Source organism: Mytilus edulis, chromosome 2, assembly GCF_963676685.1.
Source record: "Mytilus edulis chromosome 2, xbMytEdul2.2, whole genome shotgun sequence".
In the NCBI taxonomy this organism is placed as follows: Eukaryota; Metazoa; Mollusca; class Bivalvia; order Mytilida; family Mytilidae; genus Mytilus; species Mytilus edulis.
Window position 1 is genome coordinate 26,585,540 of NC_092345.1, and position 24,449 is coordinate 26,609,988.

The 24,449-nt window shown below is 31.6% G+C and overlaps 1 protein-coding gene across 4 annotated transcripts in view; it reads right to left on the bottom strand.

Moving 5' to 3' along the window:
- Window positions 1-457: 457 nt before the first annotated feature.
- LOC139511853 (protein unc-80 homolog) overlaps window positions 458-24,449 on the bottom strand; it is an 84,198-nt gene continuing 60,206 nt past the window's right edge. For 3 of the 4 annotated variants that reach the window (XM_071298972.1, XM_071298971.1, XM_071298970.1), the window contains 18 exons: window positions 24,227-24,384; window positions 21,895-22,014; window positions 20,856-21,066; window positions 19,456-19,535; window positions 18,733-18,856; window positions 18,008-18,047; window positions 17,162-17,217; window positions 14,310-14,483; window positions 13,703-13,829; window positions 13,047-13,280; window positions 12,637-12,732; window positions 11,159-11,247; window positions 10,401-10,569; window positions 9,735-9,899; window positions 9,269-9,451; window positions 6,585-6,740; window positions 5,408-5,736; window positions 458-921 (listed from right to left, as the gene is read on the bottom strand). In XM_071298972.1, coding sequence (XP_071155073.1) covers window positions 592-921; window positions 5,408-5,736; window positions 6,585-6,740; window positions 9,269-9,451; window positions 9,735-9,899; window positions 10,401-10,569; window positions 11,159-11,247; window positions 12,637-12,732; window positions 13,047-13,280; window positions 13,703-13,829; window positions 14,310-14,483; window positions 17,162-17,217; window positions 18,008-18,047; window positions 18,733-18,856; window positions 19,456-19,535; window positions 20,856-21,066; window positions 21,895-22,014; window positions 24,227-24,384 — 2,841 coding nt within the window. In that variant the 3' untranslated portion in view covers window positions 458-591. Of the gene's footprint in view, window positions 922-5,407; window positions 5,737-6,584; window positions 6,741-9,268; window positions 9,452-9,734; window positions 9,900-10,400; window positions 10,570-11,158; window positions 11,248-12,636; window positions 12,733-13,046; window positions 13,281-13,702; window positions 13,830-14,309; window positions 14,484-17,161; window positions 17,218-18,007; window positions 18,048-18,732; window positions 18,857-19,455; window positions 19,536-20,855; window positions 21,067-21,894; window positions 22,015-24,226; window positions 24,385-24,449 lie in introns of those variants that run through there. The other variant, XR_011662103.1, reaches the window with a different exon arrangement.

A 24,449-nucleotide genomic window follows, 5' to 3' on the forward strand; every position in this document is an offset into this window, starting at 1 on the left:
AGGGTATCCCACTTAGATCACAAAGTCACATCTAAAATTGCCTCAGGTCACTTGGTCACTTTTAAATTTATACAAATGAAAACTGTTCATACTCTTTTAAATTAACACTTTCATATTGCCTTCTGAATTAATTTGATCTTTTCATTTCATTAGTTGTTCTTACAATATCATTTTTTCAAAGGTCAGAATCTAAACAAAAAATAAGACACAAAATATTCAATTGTCACAGAGTACTTATTCTTGCACCCTAAATAAACCTAAGTCTAAATAATATTTCATGCTTTACAAACAAAAGTATATTTTATCATAACATTCTTTTTTTAAAGATGGTTAATAGCATCTAGGATATCAATCATGGAACATAATTTGATGGTATTAGGGGTGTTCCATTTAAGAATACATTGTACCCATGGAAGGCATGTTCAAAATGGGGAAACCACTGATAGTGGCAAATTTCACTAACATTTTTATTGTACTTGATATTCATCCATATTTGAGATTTCAAATTGTCTTCCCTGGATCTATGTATTATTTTATGGAACAACACTCTCATATAAATATATTTTTCAGAAAATTAATTTTGATTTGTATTTATACTACAGTATCTCTAGATCCTCTCTTGGTATAACAACCTCTAACAGTGGGTGATGAGTCAGTGCTTTCAGTTTCTTTCAGGAGAGAAGAAAACTCATTAGTATTCAAGGAGTCAGTCGAGTCATAGTGAGATATATAAGCCTGTGAGATAGCGGCATTTTGTACAGGGGACCTCACTGGTGAACGTACTGGGCTGTTGGATGGTGACCTTGATCTGACAATTCTAGCCCCTTGTCTGGCAATACGACCTTTGACTGTTCCAGGAGCTGAGTCGACATGTGGGTCATCGTGTGACTTAGATCTTTGTATATATCTTTGTCTGTTGGTCTAAAAAACAACGTACTAAAGGCATTAAAAATACTTACCCTTACAGTATCAATTATTGATAATTTATATTCTTTTCTTGTGATAAGAAAACAGCTAGTACCATAATTTCAAGAATTACATCATAAATGATGTTATTTTAACCTATGACTTAAAAAAAGTATGGATAAACTGTGTGCATATTTTATATTCATATCTCAACATCTCTTGCATACTGGATCAGCAAAAAAAATCTTGCAGAGAAAATGATCTTACAATGAATCATTTTATAAAAAAACAAGAGTGCACACACTGAAATGTCTCGCCTTCTTTACTAATCATTGATATTATGTTGATAGTCCTAAGTATAAAGCTTTATTACAACTGTCACATAAACTTAACATTAACCAAGTAGCTAAACAAAGACCAATGAACCATGAAAATGAGGTCAAGGTCAGATGAACCATGCCAGGCAGACATGTACAGCTAACAAAGCTTCCATACAACAAATATAGTTGACCTATTACTTATTATAGTTTAAGAAAAATAGACCAAAACACAAAAACTTAACACTGTGCAATGAACCGTGCAATTGAGGTCATGGTCAAATAAATCTGCGGGACTGACATATAGATCATAATATATTTCCATACACCAAATATAGCTGACCTTTGGCATATAAAATTACATAAAAAGACCAAAACTTAAAAACTTAACTTTGACCACTGAACCATGAAAATGAGGTCAAGGTCAGATGACATCTGCCCGCTAGACATGTACACCTTACAATCATTCCATACAACAAATATAGTAGACCTATTGCATAAAGTATGAGAAAAACAGACCAAAACACAAAAACTTAACTATAACCACTGAACCATGAAAATGAGGTCAAGGTCAGATGACACCTGCCAGTTGGACATGTACACCTTCCAGTCCTTCCATACACCAAATATACTAGCCCTATTGCTTATAGTATCTGAGATATGGACTTGACCACCAAAACTTAACCTTGTTCACTGATCCATGAAATGAGGTCGAGGTCAAGTGAAAACTGTCTGACGGGCATGAGGACCTTGCAAGGTACGCACATACCAAATATAGTTATCCTATTACTTATAATAAGAGAGAATTCAACATTACAAAAATTCTGAACTTTTTTTTCAAGTGGTCACTGAACCATGAAAATGAGGTCAAGGACATTGGACATGTGACTGACGGAAACTTCGTAACATGAGGCATCTATATACAAAGTATGAAGCATCCAGGTCTTTCACCTTCTAAAATATAAACCTTTTAAGAAGTTAGCTAACGCCGCCGCCGTAGCCGCCGCCGCTGCCGGATCACTATCCCTATGTCGAGCTTTCTGCAACAAAAGTTGCAGGCTCGACAAAAAATGAAGAAAATGCAGTGACTCTTTTCACAAAAAAAATTTATGAATGTTTTACTCATATAAGTCATGAATATATCTAAATAAATTATAACCACTTTAGTAGCAAGATTTTTTGTGAAAAGAGACCATTCTGTGAAAATTATGTTTCAATGAAAATTAAATGACTTGAAAGTTAGAACGATAAACAGACTCAATCATGTCATAGGAGGATAAGAAAGTGTCTTTTTTTTAATAAATTTGTTTCTCAAAAGGGTAATCTTATTCATAATTTTTTTTAAATTAAACAATCATGATCTAATTTTTTATCCTGCAAAGTGGAACAATTTGTTCCAAAGTTGAGATTTTTAATAATAGAGTTATGCCTACCAGTGAAAATTGACATTTATCAAATAAGAATATAATTTCTGTTAACAAGTACTCATTGCAAAACATCTAGGTGATCTAGAAATATAAACATCCCTAGGATGTCCTATCACCCTACCTGTGTTACACACCCCAATACAAGTAAATACACAGATATTCTAATCAGTTTTAATTTTTTTTTAACAAACAGACGTTCTCATCACTGTTAAATTTTTAACATATTTAAGAAAAGGGTTAATTGCAACCTTAACTGAATTATGCTCTTTTAATAATTAATCTAACATTTCTGTATTCTTTGATCTTTTAGTAGATATAGGAAGATGTGGTGTGAGTCAACTCTCCATCCAAATAACAATTTATAAAAGTAAAATAAAAAATAGTAGGCGTGGATGAGTATTAATACATCAAAACGCCGTAATATTAAATAAACAATAAAGATTTAATACTAAGATAATATAAACATGTGAAAGCACTCTCACAGGCAAACAACCAATAACTGAAAAATATAAGGGCATACACTACAAGCACCTTTTTTCTCTATTTTTTATATTTTTTTAGCATTAATTTCTATTCTTTATATTTCAGCACCCAATGTTTCTCTATTCTTTATTTTTTTAGCCTATTTTCTCTATTCTTTATTTTTTTAGCCTATTTTCTCTATTCTTTATCTTTTTAGCCTATTTTCTGTATTCTTTATCTTTTTAGCCTATTTTCTCTATTCTTTATCTTTTTAGCCTATTTTCTCTATTCTTTATTTTTTTAGCCTATTTTCTCTATTCTTTATTGTTTTAGCCTATTTTCTCTATTCTTTATCTTTTTAGCCTATTTTCTCTATTCTTTATTGTTTTAGCCTATTTTCTCTATTCTTAATTTTTTAAGCCTATTTTCTCTATTCTTTATTGTTTTAGCCTATTTTCTCTATTCTTTATCTTTTTAGCCTATTTTCTGTATTCTTTATCTTTTTAGCCTATTTTCTGTATTCTTTATCTTTTTAGCCTATTTTCTGTATTCTTTATCTTTTTAGCCTATTTTCTCTATTCTTTATTGTTTTAGCCTATTTTCTCTATTCTTTATTGTTTTAGCCTATTTTCTCTATTCTTTATTTTTTTAGCCTATTTTCTGTATTCTTTATCGTTTTAGCCTATTTTCTCTATTCTTTATTGTTTTAGCCTATTTTCTCTATTCTTTATCTTTTTAGCCTATTTTCTCTATTCTTTATTTTTTTAGCCTATTTTCTCTATCCTTTATTGTTTTAGCCTATTTTCTCTATTCTTTATCTTTTTAGCCTATTTTCTCTATTCTTTTATCTTTTTAGCCTATTTTCTCTATTCTTTATCGTTTTAGCCTATTTTCTCTATTCTTTATCGTTTTAGCCTATTTTCTCTATTCTTTATCTTTTTAGCCTATTTTCTCTATTCTTTATTTTTTTAGCCTATTTTCTCTATTCTTTATTGTTTTAGCCTATTTTCTCTATTCTTTATTGTTTTAGCCTATTTTCTCTATTCTTTATTTTTTTAGCCTATTTTCTCTATTCTTTATCTTTTTAGCCTATTTTCTCTATTCTTTATTTTTTTAGCCTATTTTCTCTATTCTTTATTGTTTTAGCCTATTTTCTCTATTCTTTATTGTTTTAGCCTATTTTCTCTATTCTTTATTGTTTTAGCCTATTTTCTCTATTCTTTATCTTTTTAGCCTATTTTCTCTATTCTTTATCTTTTTAGCCTATTTTCTCTATTCTTTATTGTTTTAGCCTATTTTCTGTATTCTTTATCTTTTTAGCCTATTTTCTCTATTCTTTATTGTTTTAGCCTATTTTCTCTATTCTTTATCTTTTTAGCCTATTTTCTCTATTCTTTATCTTTTTAGCCTATTTTCTGTATTCTTTATCGTTTTAGCCTATTTTCTCTATTCTTTATTGTTTTAGCCTATTTTCTCTATTCTTTATCTTTTTAGCCTATTTTCTCTATTCTTTATTTTTTTAGCCTATTTTCTCTATTCTTTATTGTTTTAGCCTATTTTCTCTATTCTTTATTGTTTTAGTCTATTTTCTCTATTCTTTATTTTTTTAGCCTATTTTCTCTATTCTTTATTTTTTTAGCCTATTTTCTCTATTCTTTATCTTTTTAGCCTATTTTCTCTATTCTTTATTGTTTTAGCCTATTTTCTCTATTCTTTATTGTTTTAGCCTATTTTCTCTATTCTTTATCTTTTTAGCCTATTTTCTCTATTCTTTATTGTTTTAGCCTATTTTCTCTATTCTTTATCTTTTTAGCCTATTTTCTCTATTCTTTATCTTTTTAGCCTATTTTCTCTATTCTTTATCTTTTTAGCCTATTTTCTCTATTCTTTATCGTTTTAGCCTATTTTCTCTATTCTTTATCTTTTTAGCCTATTTTCTCTATTCTTTATTGTTTTAGCCTATTTTCTCTATTCTTTATTGTTTTAGCCTATTTTCTCTATTCTTTATCTTTTTAGCCTATTTTCTGTATTCTTTATTGTTTTAGCCTATTTTCTCTATTCTTTATTGTTTTGATCAATCTTTCTATTGTATAGAATCATCTCTTCTGTAAACCCTGTCTAAACTGATATTTGATGGTTGTTAAGTTTTTTGTTAAATTGTAAACCAAAAACAGGCTGTTAATAGGCCATACAGTGACCTATAATTATTAATTTCTGTGTCATTTGGTCTATTGTGGAGAGTTGTCTCATTGGCAATCATCCCACATCTTCTTTTTTTATATTTATGACAGTTACCTTCATTTCTACTGTTTCTGGGAGCATTTCTTCAGATCTAGCCAAACTTGGTGAGTGAGCTTTACCCAGAGCAGCCCTGGCTTGTTGGAGTCTAGCTATATCCTGCTCAGCATTTCTGTAGGAGTACATTCTGTGAGTAGGAGAAGTATCCAAACTCTGACTCTCTGCATCACTATAGGTGTCATGATGATGGCTCTTAGGTAAGTATCGTCTCATACTTGTGGTCTTTGTGGCCGTGCGCTTACGTTTAAAAGTTTTACGACTCTTGGCGTCCTGTCTTTGCAAGCGATGTGGTCTTGGATCTAAATCATTGGTTGGACCAATTGCACCTTGAAAAAAGTTTTCAAAAGTAAAGATTCAAAACATTGTTATCTTCTTGAAATAATACTCATAGTAATCAAAAAGGCCTTGATCAGGGGCGGATCCAGCCATTTAAAAAAGGGGGGGTTCCAATTACATGTCCCCATTCAAATGCATTGATCGTCCAAAAAAAGGGGGGGTTCCACCCCGGAACCCCCCCACTGGATCTGCGCCTGTTGATGGTATATTTGAGTGATGCACAGAGGTAAATAATTCATATTGATACAAACATAGCAATGCATGTTCAATGTGGGTTATCAATATTTCTTGGATTTTTTTGTACAAGCTAGTAGATATAAAATTAAAAAAATAAAAATCAGTAACATAAATTTCAACAAATAATAATTTGCACATCGACATATTGTGCACAATAACTGAGCAAAAAAATTTCATTGGCCTCCTTTCATTTTTTTTGGTAGTTTTTGGATTAACAAACAATTTTTAATGTACAGCGGGTCAATGGTCAATGAGTGGGGTAATACACTTCACCATAGGCCCATTTAAATACCGTCCTAAAAGTAACGGGGCTTTAAAGTAAAATTGGAACTAGTAATTTCTATTAGTAATATACAAAGCAATTTTTGTTGTACTGTTAACAAACTCTTCTAGGTGAATGCATTTTAAAAAGATTTGTTGAATATTTAGCCCTCTTTAACTTTTGAGTCCAATCCATATAGAGCCAAGTGTACAGGATAGTATTACAGTAAGTTTAGTGAATGCATAACAATAATTTAAAACTGAACGCTGACTCCCTAAAGTGCAAGTTCACCTATAATAAAAGATCAAACTTTTTGGATGTTTTTGTTATTATAATTACCTCCTCCATTTGGCATATCTACATATTCTTCATTCTCATATAACACAGAGGCAGGTATCTCCTCATCAATACTGCTCTGTTTGGATGTCTCTGGTGAACGGAAACAGATCGTTGGTTGTCTTGTTAGTCTGGGTGGGTCTGATATCACAGCTGCATCTGAAATTACATCGATGAGAAATAACCCATGTTAGATTTACATACCATGCATACCTGTCAACTGACCCGTATTCTGTGGGTGTGACCCAAGATTTTCACAATTCTGAAGGATCACGCAGGACACCCGCCGGGTGATTGAATAACCCGGGAATTCCCAAATGACCTGTTTTCACCCGGATTTTTTAGCCTTGAGATGATTTCATAAGTGATTTTCCTTTGAAATACTGGCAAATTCGTAATTCTTCAATGAACAAAAAGTTCAGCTATCTGTGTAAACTGTCAAATTAAGTGACACATTAAGTGTATGGCTTCACTTGACAGCTTTGGTGTCAAACACACTGTTAACTAACACCAATTACCTTAGCATTAGGTAGTAAATAATAAGTGTATATCAGTTGTTTAACTTGAGTTACTTCCCCTTTTTTGTCACCATTTAAAATTAATCCTTATATTTACGTTTTTTTTAAGTAAAAAAGATTAAATCTAAGACAAACAGAATGCAAATATATATTGAAATATTATTTTTCATTATTTCCATACCTTTATACTATTATAAAATAAATAGTTTAATTATTTTTTTCATCTATACTTCCTTTACCTGTTTAACTTCATTTTACTATACTATAATTTCACTGTCCTTAACAAAATGTAGTTGATTTGGAACTGAAAAGCCAATCTAAAAGTCTAAATACTTCCATTATAGAATGTGAAGAATGCAGAAAATTTTAAGAAATGTAATAAATATCAATAAGAAAAGGAATTAAGGCAAGTATTACACAAATTAATCAAAAGTTTTTAAAAGTGCAATGAAATAAATAATTAATAAAATTTTAAATTACTTCACCAAGTGAACATGTTTTGGTAACTTTGATTTAAATTGTAAGAAAAACGTTCCCTAAATACTGAAATTCAGAAAAAGTTTGTACACGTTATGACCTGAGATTTCATTCTTTAATGAAGGTCATGACCTTTTCATTATCATAGGTAGACAGGTATGACCATGTAATATGAGAAGTTTTCTCAATCAGCAAGACAAAATAAGTCTAGAGATGAACATGAAGTCAAGACATCAGGGTTTTGTAAAATCAACTTTCTAATATTTCAGTCCTTTATGACATAGTTTGTACTTTGCTTTTTTTTTTATTAATTAAACACATTTTTGCTTTTACTACTTTAATACAATATTTTAAAATGATTTTTTTTATGTTTTTATGTAAAAATAATGGCGTTGTCAGTTTATTTTCTATCTATGAGTTTGACCGTCTCTCTGGTATCTTTCACCCCTCTTTTACGGAACCAAAATATTTAGATTTTAGTAAAAATAGGTGAACAAATTTAAGTGTAAAAAAATAATTTCAGATCAAGATGTACTTAATGTTACAAACAAGAGGCTGTCACAACGACAGCAAACCGGATTTATTTACATTTATTTGTGTCCTGGCAATATCACAAGAACCATTACTGATGAATGGTGAAAGTGAAAATCATCAATATCAAATTTGACCTCCATTTTGTCATCAGTATCAACATTTTGAAATAATAATATTTGAAAAGCTTAGATTGAATGGTTCATGAGTAAATGCAACAACGTGAATGGAAACGCCATTTTACAATCTTTCAAGAACCATAACTCCTGAACAGTAAAAGTCAAAATCGTCATTATGGAACTTGACCTCTATTTTGTCATCAGTAACAATTTTACATATTAAAATTTCAAAAGCTTTGGTTAAATGGTTCATGAGAAAATGCACGGACACGACGGGAAACACCATTTTTCAATCTTTCAAGAACCATAACTCCTGAACAGGAAAAGTCAAAATCGTCATTATTGAACTTGACCTCCATTTTGTCATCAGTAACAGCATATTAAAATTTCGGAAGCTTTGGTAGAACAGTTCATGCATAAATGCACGGACACGACTGGAAACTCCATTTTTCAATCTTTCAAGAACCATAACTCCTGAACGGTAAAATTCAAAATCGTCATTATTGAACTTGACCTCCATTCTGTCATCAGTAACAACATATTAAAATTTGGGAAGCTTTGGTAGAACAGTTCATGAGTAAATGCACGGGCACGACTGAAAACTCCATTTTTCAATCTTTCAAGAACCATAACTCCTGAACAGTAAAAGTCAAAATCACCATTATTTAACTTGACCTCCATATATTTGTCAGTAATAACATATTAAAATTTTAAAAGCTTTGGTTGAACGGTTCATGAGTTAATGCACGGACAACATTTGATTGCCGCCTTTCAAGAACCATAACTCCTGAACGGTAAAAGTCAAAATCGCCATTATTGAACTTGACCTTCGTATAGTTGTCAGTAATAACATATTAAAATTTGAAAAGCTTTGGTTGAACGGTTCATGAGTTAATGCACGGACAACATTTGATTGCCGTCACAAAAATCCGGTTAAAAATGACAAAAATTACTGATATTTTTCATGAAAAATTGATGAATATCAAAACCTGATATATAACTTGTATTAACATACATATTTTCCCTATTCAACAAAACAAACCTCCAGGAGATATATCCTCAATGGTTGGCCTTTGAAATTTCTCCAAAATACTACTGCCATCTCTGGCTGAAATTCTACGAGTTCTCTTGTCTCCCATCTCAGGACTTGCACTATCAACACTAGAGGTCAGCACTGTGTTCCTGAACGGTGCACTTGCACATGAACTCTGAGAAAGTATGGTGGCTGAAGCAAAATAGTTTCTTTTTAAATGTCATGCCTAGTAATTCTTTTTTATATTTTTCTTAAAAAACTTAGGTATCATAGTTGCTGTTTAGAAAATTACAAATTTCAAAATGTTAACATATGCAAATATTGATTGAGAATTTAACTTGATAATTATGTTGACTGAAAACATCGTAAAATATTGTTATAAAAGATTCATTTAAAAAACTGAACCCCTTTTTTATATGTCCGCATTTCCTGACACTCAACCTTTATTACTGTCTTGCCAATATTATAGCCTTACCTTTGCTTGCCCTCTTGCCAATATTAGCCAGTGATGGTTTTGTTGCAGATATGATTGTTTCTGTGTTAACATCAGTAATACTGGCATGTCTCCTATGATCATGGTACTGAGATTGGGATCTGTCTGTTGTCATGGTGCATGTCCTTGACCTGTACTCTCCTGCAACTGAAACAAGAGTGAAAAAAAACTAGACCACTGTTACAAATTATTACCTGTTAATATTTTCTTTTGTTGTAATAAAAAAAAAATATTCAATCACAGGTTGTTTATTGTGTTTTTTAAATTTTTAAAGAAGCATGGTACAAAATATTTTTCATGTATCTTTGAAATTTTCTACCATGAAACAGCATATACTGGAGAATAAACCCTAGATTGATACAAATACAGGCTAAAATGGATGTCAGAAGGTAAGAAAGCCTTTCTTAAATTCATGTTCAACCAACTTACTTTTTTCTTGCTTTTTTTCAAATTCAAATGCATACACAACTATAAAGGACCTAAGTTCACTAAAGTATCTTTGCAGGTATCAAATGAAAATACTCCCATAACCAACCCAAAATCAATGTCTGATTTCCCCCTCTACCTTAATGGAATAACACCAAAGTGCCATCTTCACCTTAAAAAGCCGGCTGAGGACAATATCTTATTTTATCGTGATTTCCTTACCTGCCCCAACAGCTGCTATATCTTCTTTTATCTGTTGTAACTCCCCAGCTAACATAAGTACTACCCCAGCACTACATTTAGGGTGTTGGAAACTGTAGCCCTGTAATTTGTCTTTGATGGTCTGCTGTAAATAATACTCCTGTGCCATGTCACAGTTCACTTTCATCATCTAAATAAAATATCATGATATTCACATATCAAAATTTTAAACAAAACTACTATACATTTGTACTATGCATTTTCATTGTTATGTAGTTTTTAACAAAAATGTGATTGTTATATATCTCACGTCTTTCCACCCCTGTCAACACTTTTTGTTGTTTGTTTTGTGTTGTTGGGTAGCTATTTCATTGATTCATATCCCACATGTTAGAACTCCATAAATCTGTAGCTGCTGAGTCTTCATGGGTGGATGTTTTTTTATCAATTTTTCATACATATTAAGGAAAATTTAATTGAAAAGTGAAATATGTATGAACCCTACTTTGTATTAGACTGAAATGCTGAGCTTGAAGTTTAATGTGTTTTTTCACAAGGTCACAGTCTGTCTCTGAGCAAACAAATATGATGTTCAGTAGTTGTCGTTTGTTGTCAGATGTGGTTCATAAGTTTTTCTTGTTTCTCGTTTTTTTTTATATCAATAATCAATCAACAATGAAGTAAGAGTGTGCATGTAAATATCCTTTTGCCTTACTGTTATAAGTTTGAAGAAATAGTAACAAATAAGAGATTTTTTTTATTTCTAGTCATGGTCTCACCTTGAATTGTATAAATGGATGCAGCATTAAATACAAAGATGGTCTGTAAGTCACAATGAAATCCAGGAACTTCCAGAATGGTAACGATACTGAAATTGAACAATAATCGTTTTATACTATTTTACATGAAATAATTTTTCTATACTTCATTATAAGGCTCCTGACCAATTCATTTGTTTATTTAAGGAATGACTATAATATTTTTTCTTTCTATGAAGAAATAACATAAAAAATTTGGTGCACACTGAATAACGCGCGTAGCGGGTTATTTAACAGTGTGCACCACATTTTTTATGTTATTTCGAATAGACAGAAAAAATATTAGTCATTTCTTATAATTTAATTCTAAATTCCATTTTTAACCATAGAAAACCATGAAAAAACGTTGATGACGTCACGGTCACATGACTAGATTATGTCTATGGGCTCATAACAAAATAACGTCAGCCAATCAGAAGACACGTTACATCCAAAATTAAATTATTTACAATGATTTGAGTATTGCTCTGGAGCACCCCTGTTTTTTTTTTTTATAGGTTTCCTGTTTACCTATTACTTATAATTACTCATTGTCTTTTGGAGTCTTCTAGCCCATTCTTTTATTCTAAGGAATTTAAGATATTTATTAAAATTAATTAAATAAACATAAATTTACTATTATTTATAATCTATTTCATGAAACACATTAAAACAAATTAAAATGCACAAATTGGTTGTTCTCCCGGTGCATACAGAAGTAGATTTCTAGTTTGAGGGTAAACACAGGTTTATGGGTTTGATCTTTAAATTATCCCCGTTGTCAAAATGCACAGAATTGCAAAAACTATCTTCACAGGAATATTTTTGTAAGAACATTACTATCTATTTTTGCAGAAAATAGTTACTTATCACTACTATAGAATGTGTGCAGGAATTCTTTTTATCATCACAGGATATATTATTCATCTAGAAACTTTATGTGTAAAGCTTCTAGATATGGGTCCGAGCCTCTATAAATCATTTTTGCAAAATTTTTAGAAATCTACCACTTAAAACCTATGAATCACAGTGAGGTTAGACCTCCAACTCTGATAAACACAAATCTAATTTTGTCTTCCTTTCACTGTTATTTAATCAAAAATAATTGTATTTTGTTGTTGTAAAACTGACAAATGATTGCATGATTGCCATATCATTGTTTGCTTCACTGATATATCTCAAACTACCAGACAATGCTATTGAATAAGTTGATACTTTAATAATTTTATCCATTACAAAGCTGGTTGCCTCTCTTTTTAATATATTTCAATTTAAATCTAAAAAGAATGATAAACATATAATGAAGAATAGGTTGTACAGCCAATCTTGATTCAGATATTATTCCTCAAAGGGAGATCTCAATCTTTTGAGGTTTGTGGTTGAGGCTCATTAAAATACATTAACAAAATATCCAAAAAATTTGCTGATATTAATAATATATTAATCTAAAGAGTACATACCTTTTCCTTTTGAAACCATATCTTGGATGCATCTGGCCACTTTATGCCATTCAGAAGACAAGACTTTGTCAAAACATGTCATTAATATCTCTAATCCTATAACAAATTTAAGTAAGCTGAATCAAATTCTTGAAATTGTTTAAATTTGAGCTCTACATATAGTTTTTCATGTTCAAAATTGTCAAGGGAAATATACAATGAAACTTTTATTTCAAAAGGACTTTGGCACATGAAAGTATTTTTAAAACCCTTCCACTCTCATGTCTAAAATTTGCAAAATTATTGCCCAAAATATCACAACTCAAACATGTTCACAAATTAAGAAAAAAGGCAGAAAAATACTACAACACCAACAGCAGCCATATCCCCAAACATTGATATGCAAATGAAGAGCACATTCTGATACCTACCTAGAAATGCCACATGAAGAACCAGTTCATTATCTTGTCGTTTGTCAAATGTCAAATGATGTGAGAAGCTGCCACATCTATGGTTTTCAGTCATGGACAGATGATGGTGATGACCTGGTTTCTGGTTGGCATTGTTATGTTGTGTCTGTGCAGCATGGAAAGGAGGGGGACTCAGCATATTCAGTATCATTGACAAAGCATAGCTGACATCACAATGCCTCAGTCTTGGTGTCTCTGTAAGTATATTGTATTGCTCTCATTACTACAATTCTATGCCAACGAGTAGCTTGTGATTTTTTTCTTTCCCTAACATATTACAGAAGTAAATACCCGCTTTATAATTTAAGAACGAAAAGTTATTTAACAGGATACAGCTTGCAAATTTTCTAAGAAAATATTCATGAGAAATATTTACCAGTACCAAGAAATTAGGAATATATTTTAAAATGTCTTCACAAAATTTTATCTTCCAAGAATAAATCAAAACTTTATAACTAAATCTATCGACAAATAAATGGTTCATTTCAATACAGTTACAATGCAGTATCATATCCAAACAGTTAATTTCTGAAAAAGGAATGAGTTTTAATGCTATTTATCTTATTGTGATGAAAAGATGAGAGTGTATACATTTCTACTGTATTTTAAAACATTACCTCTCCGGCCTGCTCCCATCCTGATACACAGAGGTAATATAAAGTTGACCATCACACTAACAGATCTGTCAGGAGACACTGTGAAGGTGGACACAGTACTTATCACCTGTTCCAAATTGAACTGGTCCTGAAACAAATGACAAATATAAATATACACTGTAGTACTAGAAATGTACAAGTTTAGACAGAGTGACCCAGAATTCATCAATTGCAAAATAGTCTTTTGATTTGTCTTTACAAATTATATGAAAATTATTTACACAAAGTTGTTTAGATGAAGTAAGCAGATGTGAAGGTTAACTAGATCTGTATTCCAGAACAAAAATCTCTGTTAATTTAAAAAAAATAATATGTTTAGGTACAATTAAGATACATAAGAAATCATAATATGATTTAAATCATTCAATGTAATTCATGATCAGAATAATCAAAAATATTTTCATTCAACACACTCTTAACTCTCACATCTGGTCAACAGTTTTTTTTAAATTGCTTCTCAATTTGTTAATTCTTCATTGGTAAGACTTACCCCAAGAGCTTGCATTTGCATGGCCAATAGTTTGATAACAGCACTACAGAATGATGGAGGTGTTGTATGAAAACTTACCCCCAGAGCCTGCATCTGCATGGCCACCAGTTTGATAACAGCACTACAGAATGATGGAGGTGTTGTATGACAGATCTGTTCACTACGCTGACTTCCCTGCATGGTCAGACTGTCGGGGAAAATAGGACCTCCTGGTCCACACAGCACTATACTTAGTAGGGCACTGACCAGGGTCTGAAGTGATATAGAATGGTTTGTTACAACAGAAAACATTTATCTGTTTAAAAATACTCTTTCAGTCTATCCAATAAATATTTTTACCCACAGCCTTTTTGTGGTTGAAAAAAAACCCTTAATCTATGGTACAAAATCCCAAATTTAAGATAGCTGCCTCTACATCAACTAGAATACTTACCTGTGCATAAAAAATTATTAATATTGTAATTTTAATTTTATATTCTTATCTCTAGTCAGCAATTCATGTTTTTCATATAATTCACCATTATTCTGCTTTATTTTTTTTTCAAACTTTTGAATAGGGTGATATCATGCATGTATATTTGTACCAGGAGCAGTGAGTACACTGTAGATATCATATAAACCTTTCAGGCTGACTATCTCAATCAAACATGTCTACTTTTAGTGTTTTATTTGTAACAAGAGTGCACACGCTGAAATATCTCGCCTTCTATACTAATCATTGATATTATGTTGATAGTCCTAAGTATAAAGCTAAGCTTTATTACAACTGTCACATAAACTTAACATTAACCAAGATAACTAAACAAAGACCAATGAACCTTGAAAAAGAGGTCCAGGTCAGATGAACCATGCCAGGCAGACAGGTACAGCTAACAATGCTTCTATACAACATATATAGTTGACACATTACTTACTTATAGTTTAAGAAAAATAGACCAAAACACAAAAACTTAACACTGTGCAATGAACCGTGAAAATGAGGTCACGGTTAAATAAAACCTGCTCGACTGACATAAAGATCATAAAATATTTCCATAAACCAAATATAGTTGACCTATAGCATATAGCATTAGATAAAAAGACCAAAACTCAAAAACTTAACTTTGACCACTGAACCATGAAAATGAGGTCAAGGTCACATGACATCTGCCCGCTAGACATGTACACTTAACAATCATTCCATACAACAAATATAGTAAACCTATTGCATATGGTATGAGAAAAACAGACCAAAACACAAAAATTTAACTATAACCACTGAACCATGAAAATGAGGTCAAGGTCAGATGACACCTGCCAGTTGTACATGTACACCTTACAGTCCTTCCATACACCGAATATACTAGCCCTATTGCTTATAGTATCTGAGATATGGACTTGACCACCAAAACATAACCTTGTTCACTGATCCATGAAATGAGGTCGAGGTCAAGAGAAAACTGTCTGACAGACACGAGGACCTTGCAAGGTACGCACATATCAAATACAGTTATCCTATTACTTATAATAAGAGAGAATTCAACATTACAAAAAATTTGAACTGTTTTTTTCAAGTGGAAAGTGGAAAAAAATTTTCAACCATGAAAATGAGGTCAAGGACATTGGACATGTGACTGACGGAAACTTCGTAACATGAAGCATCTATATACAAAGTATGAAGCATCCAGGTCTTCCACCTTCTAAAATATAAAGCTTTTAAGAAGTGAGCTAACGCCGCCGCCGTAGCGGCCGCCGCTGCCGCCGGATCACTATCACTATGTCGAGCTTTCTGCAACAAAAGTTGCAGGCTCGACAATAAAAACCCTAACCCAAAAGGAAGAGCTAATTTTTAAATCAAAATTCCTGAAGCCTCCTTAATCCAAGTCTGAAAATTTCTGATGACAAAAGAGTCTCATTCGTTATTTAAAATATAGTATGTTATACAAACAAACAAAAAATTCAAAAGCTATGAAAAATTTTGGACAATATTTTTTTACTTTTAAAATCTTCCTTTAGTAAACACAAGCCAATTAGTTATTGGGCGGATATTTATGTGATACAATTAACAGATGCTGATGGCAAATCTTTAAAAAAAATATTGTGAAAGGAAATTTAAATTCTTTTCATTTAAATATTATTTCACTTTTAGATCAAAATTAAAAAAATAAAAAAACATTTGCTATATTTCACAATAATTTTACAAAATTAAACAGGTAAACAGACAACACTGCATGTCATAGGATTACATAAATGCACAACTTATACACAACTAAAAACACAAATTAGTGACAACAATATAATCATGTGGTCATTCAATTTGTATAACAGAAAAGATGTCCTATATCCACCATGTTGCACATATCTTATACATTCAAGGGCAATTATTTTTTAAACAAATATTTTTTGTTTACACCAAACTACAGAAAAAAGTTTAAATATTTCACTATTACTTTAATTATTTATTTTTTCATTTTTTTTAAATATTTATCGTTTTTTTTTTTTTTTGTATTAGAAAAACAAAGTTTTTGTAAATCAGAAATTTTAAAGAAGAGTCAGGGTTTTAATTTTCTGAAACATAGAATTTATATAACTTTGATATATCTAGTCCTGCCATTCCTTAAAACTTTCCTAGATGCATCAGTTTGCCTGTACTTATAGAAGATTTTGTAGTGCATTATCTTTCATTTTTGAACAATCTATCTATATTATTTTGCTTATGCCAATGTATCAGAAATATATATGTTTTACAAAAACAGATCAATCATTCTGAAGAAGAGTAAGGATATAGCGTACACAATTACTTTCAAGTTTGTCATGCAGCATGCCTACCTAATTTTAATTTCAGACACATTATGAGGGATTATTTGACCATACATGCAGCAAACCTGCCTAATTTCAGACACACAGGGAAGGATATTTTGACCATGCAGCATGCCCACAATGCATTATACCTTCAGGTGTGGGAGGTGTGCAATATACTGAAATTTCCTCAGTGTAAGAAATACGCCTAAAATGAATAATTTAAATGTGCACAACATAAAAACAGGAAATTATATAAAATATCATTAAAGATAACAATTTTAATGGATTTACTTCTGTTTCCGCTGATATATATATATATATATATATATATATATATATATATATATATATATATATTTATATATATATAGATATAAGATTATAAAGGGCCACAATTGAATTAAAAAAACACAATTTCATACAAAAGTAGTGCTTTATTTTTATATTTTGTAAAACTTATTTGTTGAAAGATTCTAACAAAATGTTTACTACATGTATTTGCCTCATGTCTGTTTGCACTTTTATTAATTTACTTTAAAAATAATTTTGACAATTATGTTTCAGAACTCAATTTAAGCCAGGAATAAGTGAAGCTATATAAATTGTAACAAACCAGATCATCAAAGAGAATAAAATATTGCAAGGGTTTGAAAAATTAAGGCCATTTTCCAAGAAGATAAAGGTTTGCAATAACTGCCCTTTTTCATAACATAAAAATATCTTTAGAAATGCAATAAGCCTATAGCTATAAATGAGAGCAATAAAGCAAAACTTCAAAACTACCCTCAAAATTTGTATTTTTCACAAGATATTATATAATATAAGAAAGCTGAAAAGATATACACATAATATAAGTAGCTACAAGACCTAAATATTTGCATCAATCTTTTTTTTCAAATTTCTTAATAAAATACAATAGTATGACATAAATGCAGATACTATATTAATAAATGTTTAATGTTCTGTATAATATTATATTTAATTTGACCACCGACCTTTCAATAAATTGGCAGCTGCATCCCAATCAGCTTGTCTCTGTAAGGAAAAATATTAAATTAACAATCATGTCTGTTTATTTGTTCAGTGTATGTTCACTTGTGTTAATATGTCTTTTGATTGAGTACAGCCATTTCAATTGATATTTTATTGTGAGTCTTTCTATGTTGTGATGTTACACTACAGTTTCTGATAAGGGTGAAGGATTAGTACCATTAAAACTTTTAAACCCGCTGCAATTCTTTGCATCAGTCCTTATCAGGAATCTGATTTTCAGTAGTTGTGGTTTGTTGATGTGGTTCATAAGTGTTTCTCGTTTCTTGTTTTTTTTTATATAGATTAGACGGTTGGTTTTCCCGTTTTAACTGTTTTACACTTGTCATTTTTGGAGCCCTTTATAGCTTGCTGTTCGGTGAGAACCAATGCTCTGTGTTGAAGATGGTACTTTGACCTAACATGGTTTACTTTTATAAATTGTGACTTGGATGGAGAGTTGTCTCATTTTCACTCATACCACATCTTCTTATATCTATTTCCTTTTATTCTGTATTTTTTATATTTGGTCTATTTTGTCCACTATTCTTTATTGCAATTCTGTTAACACAATTCAGACCATATTTATGGAGAAGGATTACATATATAGGCTTTGCCTGTTGCCCAATCCAATTCAATTCATTTGAATACAACACTGATAAAACTAAACCCTCATTATAGTACTAGTTACCCTCAAAGAAGACTTCTTTGATATCTTATTAAACAATCTGTCAAGCCTCCTCAAGATCAAGTTTAATCCAGGTCGAACAGCTTCTTGCTTCCAGTCAGTTATAGGAAGAATTTCTACCATATACCTGAAACATACATTAAACATATAGATTTCAAAGACATTTGTCAATAAAAAAATAGAAATAGGGTGGACTGTACAATCAATGAGACAGTAACCCATCAACACAGCAAAACCAAAACAAGACATTATGAATACTTGACTGTGCACTACCATTGAATTTCAGAATTTTGGGTCCAAAATGCTCTCCAGCTTTGTACTTGATATAAATTTCATAAATTTTGATTTAACTGTCACTGATTTTTCTTTTGTAGAAAAAAAACACACATCTGGTTTACAAAATTTTAAGCCTGGTATTTATGATGAGTTTATTGAATGTGACAAACATAAATTCTCTTGAGATTGGTATTGATTTTTTGGGTCTGTGTAGGCTTACAGCAATATCCTGAAAGACTGAAGAATCACGTCAATGTATAGCTACAGATTTGCACAGAAACTAATTGGTATTCTAGCAAATTTTCTAAAAAAAATCCATTTTATTTATGTGATCAATTATGATTTTGCCAGCTGTTTAAAAAAACTAGAATATATCTCACTAACTGCATAAAATTTGAAAAAAGGTCAGTATTTACTTTTAAAAACTGGTACCAATCATATTATAAATACCTCTGGAGACCAGTACAGCCCAAAGTTGCAGCATCATATGGAGCTAACTTTAACAAAGTGTTGGCAATTTCTGCAAGTCTCTGAAATCATTAAAACAATCTATTTTATAGCACTATAAAGATGAACAAGGTCAGAAGGGTCAAAACCTGAACCAACCCATAATATGCATAGTTTTCCTGATGACAAAAATAGACATTTTAAAAATTGGACATAACTCCAAAAAGGTGAAGCTTTTAGCTACCTTTTGAAACATACTTTGACCTATAATGTTTTACTTTTACAAATTGTGACTTGGATGAAGAGTTGTCTCATTGGCACTCATACCAAATCTCTTTTAATCTATTCTATGCTAAAAATTTAAATAAATCGTGAGACAAGAGGCTGTCACAACGACAGCAAACCGGATTTATTAATATTTATTTGTGTCCTGGCAATATCACAAGAACCATTACTGATGAATGGTGAAAGTGAAAATCATCAATATCAAATTTGACCTCCATTTTGTCATCAGTATCAACATATTAAAATTTGAAAAGCTTAGATTGAATGGTTCATGAGTAAATGCAATAACGTGAATGGAAATGCCATTTTACAATCTTTCAAGAACCATAACCCCTGAACGGTAAAAGTCAAAATCGTCATTATTGAACTTGACCTCTATTTTGTAATCAGTAACAACATAAAAAAATTTCAAAAGCTTTGGTTGAATGGTTCATGAGAAAATGCACGGACACGACTGGAAACACCATTTTTCAATCTTTCAAGAACCATAACTCCTGAACGGTAAAATTCAAAATCGTCATTATTTAACTTGACCTCTATTTTGTCATCAGTTACAACATATTAAAATTTGGGAAGCTTTGGTAGAACAGTTCATGCGTAAATGCACGGACACAACTGGAAACTCCATTTGTCAATCTTTCAAGAACCATAACTCCTGAACGGTAAAGGTCAAAATCATCATTATTGAACTTGACCTCCATTTTGTCATCAGTAACAACATATTAAAATTTGGGAAGCTTTGGTAGAACAGTTCATGCGTAAATGCACGGACACGACTGAAAACTCAATTTTTCAATCTTTCAAGAACCATAACTCCTGAACGGTAAAAGTCAAAATCGCCATTATTGAACTTGACCTTCATTTAGTTGTCAGTAACAACATATTAAAACTTTAAAAGCTTTGGCTGAACGGTTCCTGAGTTAATGCACGGACAACATTTGATTGCCGCCCGCCCGACTGCCCGGCCGCCCGGCAGCCCGGCGTACATCCCCAAATCAATAACCGACATTTTTGTCACAAAAATCCGGTTAAAAAATGAGTTTCTTTTCAGTTTGTGATGCATAAAATGGGGACATACCCTCTCTCTACGCCCTTTCCTTGATCAGAAGTATACTTACATTATGAGATTTGGAGTCCAGGAGATCAGGAGGTCTGTATGAGGGGTCTGCCAGAATTCTACGTAATTCTTTCAGTCTCACTTGGCAGGTGGAGTAGAAATCTGCAATGACATTCAGGAGGAGGTCCCTTGGTTTACGGAAATCATTCTTCATATCTGTATCATCTAAGTCATGGACGTATGTTTTTTTCCTTCCTTCCTCCATGTGACGACTATAAATTAAGTAATATATTGAAGAAAAATATATAATCTTTGTCAAGATACAGTAATAACTCTTTTCAAAATCAATCACAAACAATTATGCAGGATTAGGCCAACTTAACTATTTTCAATTAATAAAAAAAGCTGTCCATCTGATGAGTAAAGCCTTTTTCAACTGATTTTTATAGTTCGTTCTTATGTTGTACTGTTATACCACTGTTCCAGATTAGGGGGAGGGTTGGGATCCCGTTTACATGTTTAACCCCGCCACATTATTCATGTATGTGACTGTCCCAAGTCAGGAGCCTGTAATTCAGTGGTTGTCGTTTGTTTATGTGTTACATATTTGTTTTTTGTTCATTTTTTTTTTTACATAAATAATGCTGTTAGTTTTCTCGTTTGAATTGTTTTACATTGTCTTATCGGGGGCCTTTTATAGCGGACTATGAGGTATGGGCTTTGCTCATCGTTGAAGGCCATACAGTGACCTATAGTTGTTAATGTCTGTGTCATTTTGGTCTTTTGTGGATAGTTGTCTCATTGGCAATCATACCACATCTTCTTTTTTATGTTAAATTAACATATATCCATTCATTAAGAAAAATCAAGGCAATGACTGAAACCAATGAATTAAGTACTATTTCTTAAAACTGCATAAGATTGCTATTGCAGTATGCAAATAACAAATCTAAATGTTGAATCAATCGAGAAACAGGATTATGTATTCATCAATAAATGTTGTTATCATTAAATATAATCATACAAATTTAATTGAAAGTTCTCACAAAAATGTTACCAATCATTTACTCCTATACTTATTAAAGCTATCCAAATCCTACCTTGCATGTGAATCCTCTCTGTCATCATAATAACTAGTGCCACCTAGTGGGGAATGATTGCTTTGAACCTTAGCTGAAGACTTTTCCAAGTCAAACTGTCTTTGTGGAAGACTCATGTTTCTGAAATCAACAGTAAGTTTTTTTAATAAAAAGATACATATTTCATAAAAGTCATATAAAAGTCACACACACTAAACATCGTAAATGGGGCACATACCTGCCAACTTTCATGATTTAGGCGTGTACTACATGATTTTGACCCTCTGTCCCGATTACACGATCGTGATCGTGAAAATAGCCAAAAAACACCATTTTAGTAAAATTTACACTAAAAATATTTTTGTTCCCTATATTGAACTTTTGAAAGTTTTCCCATGGGAGACAAATCGTGTCTGACAAATTTCATCCAATCAAAATTTAGTGATCATGCATTCACCAGTTGATTAATGTCGGCATAGTAAACAATCAAAGAATCGAAGATTGTTAGGTACTTTGAGTTGTTTTTTTTTAGCTTGGGTGTTAAATTTATAAAAATTGGAATCATGATGGGCGAGTTATCACTTGCAAAATAGTTTTGTTACCGCCTAAGAAGAAAAAGCGTGTTGTTTCGTGCAAATACTTAGAGAAGCGGGAAAATGATGTCAAGTTCAGGGGCTGGTTGTCTAAATCAACGTTAGGATCGTCACATGCCTTTTGTAAAGTTTGCAACAGAGACTTTAAAGTTGACCCCGGTGGCCTTAATGATGTCTCCAAACATTCTAGTACTGCTCTTCACCAGAAGTCATTCAACACACAGAACATGCTTTTTGTGTTTGACTGTTTGACATTACAACTTGTGATATTGATCTATATAATATATTGTTGTTTTTTTGTTATTAAATTATTAAAATTATTACTTTTTTTATTTCTTGACAATGTATCAGACAAACATAAAGTCATCTTACTGGTGTTTATCTCAACAACAACAAAAAACACAACAATCAAACAATTTAAAAAAAAGATGGGTTATCTTCAACTATCACCATCCAAAAAAGAAGTATGTCAGCCACTTTTAGGAGCCAAATCATCACTCGAAATAATGCCGCGAAAATTTTCTACCCTCAAAAATGGTGCCGCGCACAAAAACCCCCATGGCCATTTTCAAAAGTTGGCAGGTATGGGGGCAATATGCGTAATTGTTTCTCATTAGCCTATGATAGGCAGCAATGGTAACATTTCTTCTGTTGCTCAGCCCATATCGTAAACTTGTTTATGTATGATGGCTTGTTTCAAAGCTGAGACATTTTTACATATATGGTTAAATTTTTTGGGTACAAAGTGTGATTCATTTTTCCGTAAATTAGCATACCCCGAAAATCTTTTCGTGATGCGGCTCTTCATGGTAAAAAGTCCTTTTTTTCACACAATAATTTCTTTGAAAATTTAATACTTTGAATACATATAATAACTACATAGTTTTTACACATTTATTCTAAGGTCCTATACTTTCCAGATCAACACAAATGGTTAAGCTCAGTCACTTGTTCAAAATTGAAACATGTCCAATATCACTACACAGAGATTTTTTGTTTACAAACTTTTGTGTTCCTCAATCAGAGGCACATTAGTTCCTCAATCAGAGGCACATTAGGGATATTGTCCCAAATATGAGATTCAAAGATAGACTTGGATGAAAGAAATTATACAATGTAGTTTAGTTTTTCTACCCTGATATATTGATACAGCGAAACAAGGTTAAACTAGTCACAAGCTTTGATGATTTTTTCTTTGATATGAAAGAGCAAATATTGTAATTGAAGGTGACATAAACATTTGCATTTAGTGCAGAAAAAATTGGTAGATTAATGCTATTTTTAATATTGCACTTGCAATCAAATTTCCAGGCATAATTTATTAAATCTCTTTAGCATTGCAGGGCAGACAATGCAGGAAGTTTTTCATCCTCCTTCATTTTAATCAATGATTTTTTTCTTCAAAATCCATATTTCAAAAACAGACAAACTTCCACCCTGCCAAATATCACGATTTACAGGGGATATACCACTGAGAGGTGTTGACTTGAAATTTGGAATTGTTTATTAATATATTAACTGTACACCTCAAAACAGTCCTTTAAATGAGTCAAAAGGGTATCTAATCAGTTCCACATATATACTCATTCAAACAATGTTTTTGTAGATTAAAAACACTTATGGTTATATAAGAGGAGTAATAGTCCTTTCATGCTAAAATTCCCTTATGGAAATTTTGAAAAGTTGGTAGGTATGTTCTTCCAGCAAACAAAAATAAAGATATTTTAAGTGCTCACTTAAGGTCATAACCTCTGACCTACCTGGTGAAGAATTCACTACAGCATAGTAAAGCCTTTATAGATATAGCTATGTTAGAAATAACAGTGATTTCTGATCTGGCTGCTGGTGGGTTGTCTCTCTGATTTGTGTCCTTCTTTAGATGACTTAGATATCTTGGTATTAATACTTCTAGTATTTTCTGTAAAAAAAATGTGTTTCACAATGAATATATTTTGATGAACTTGAACCTAAGAAGAAAAAAAA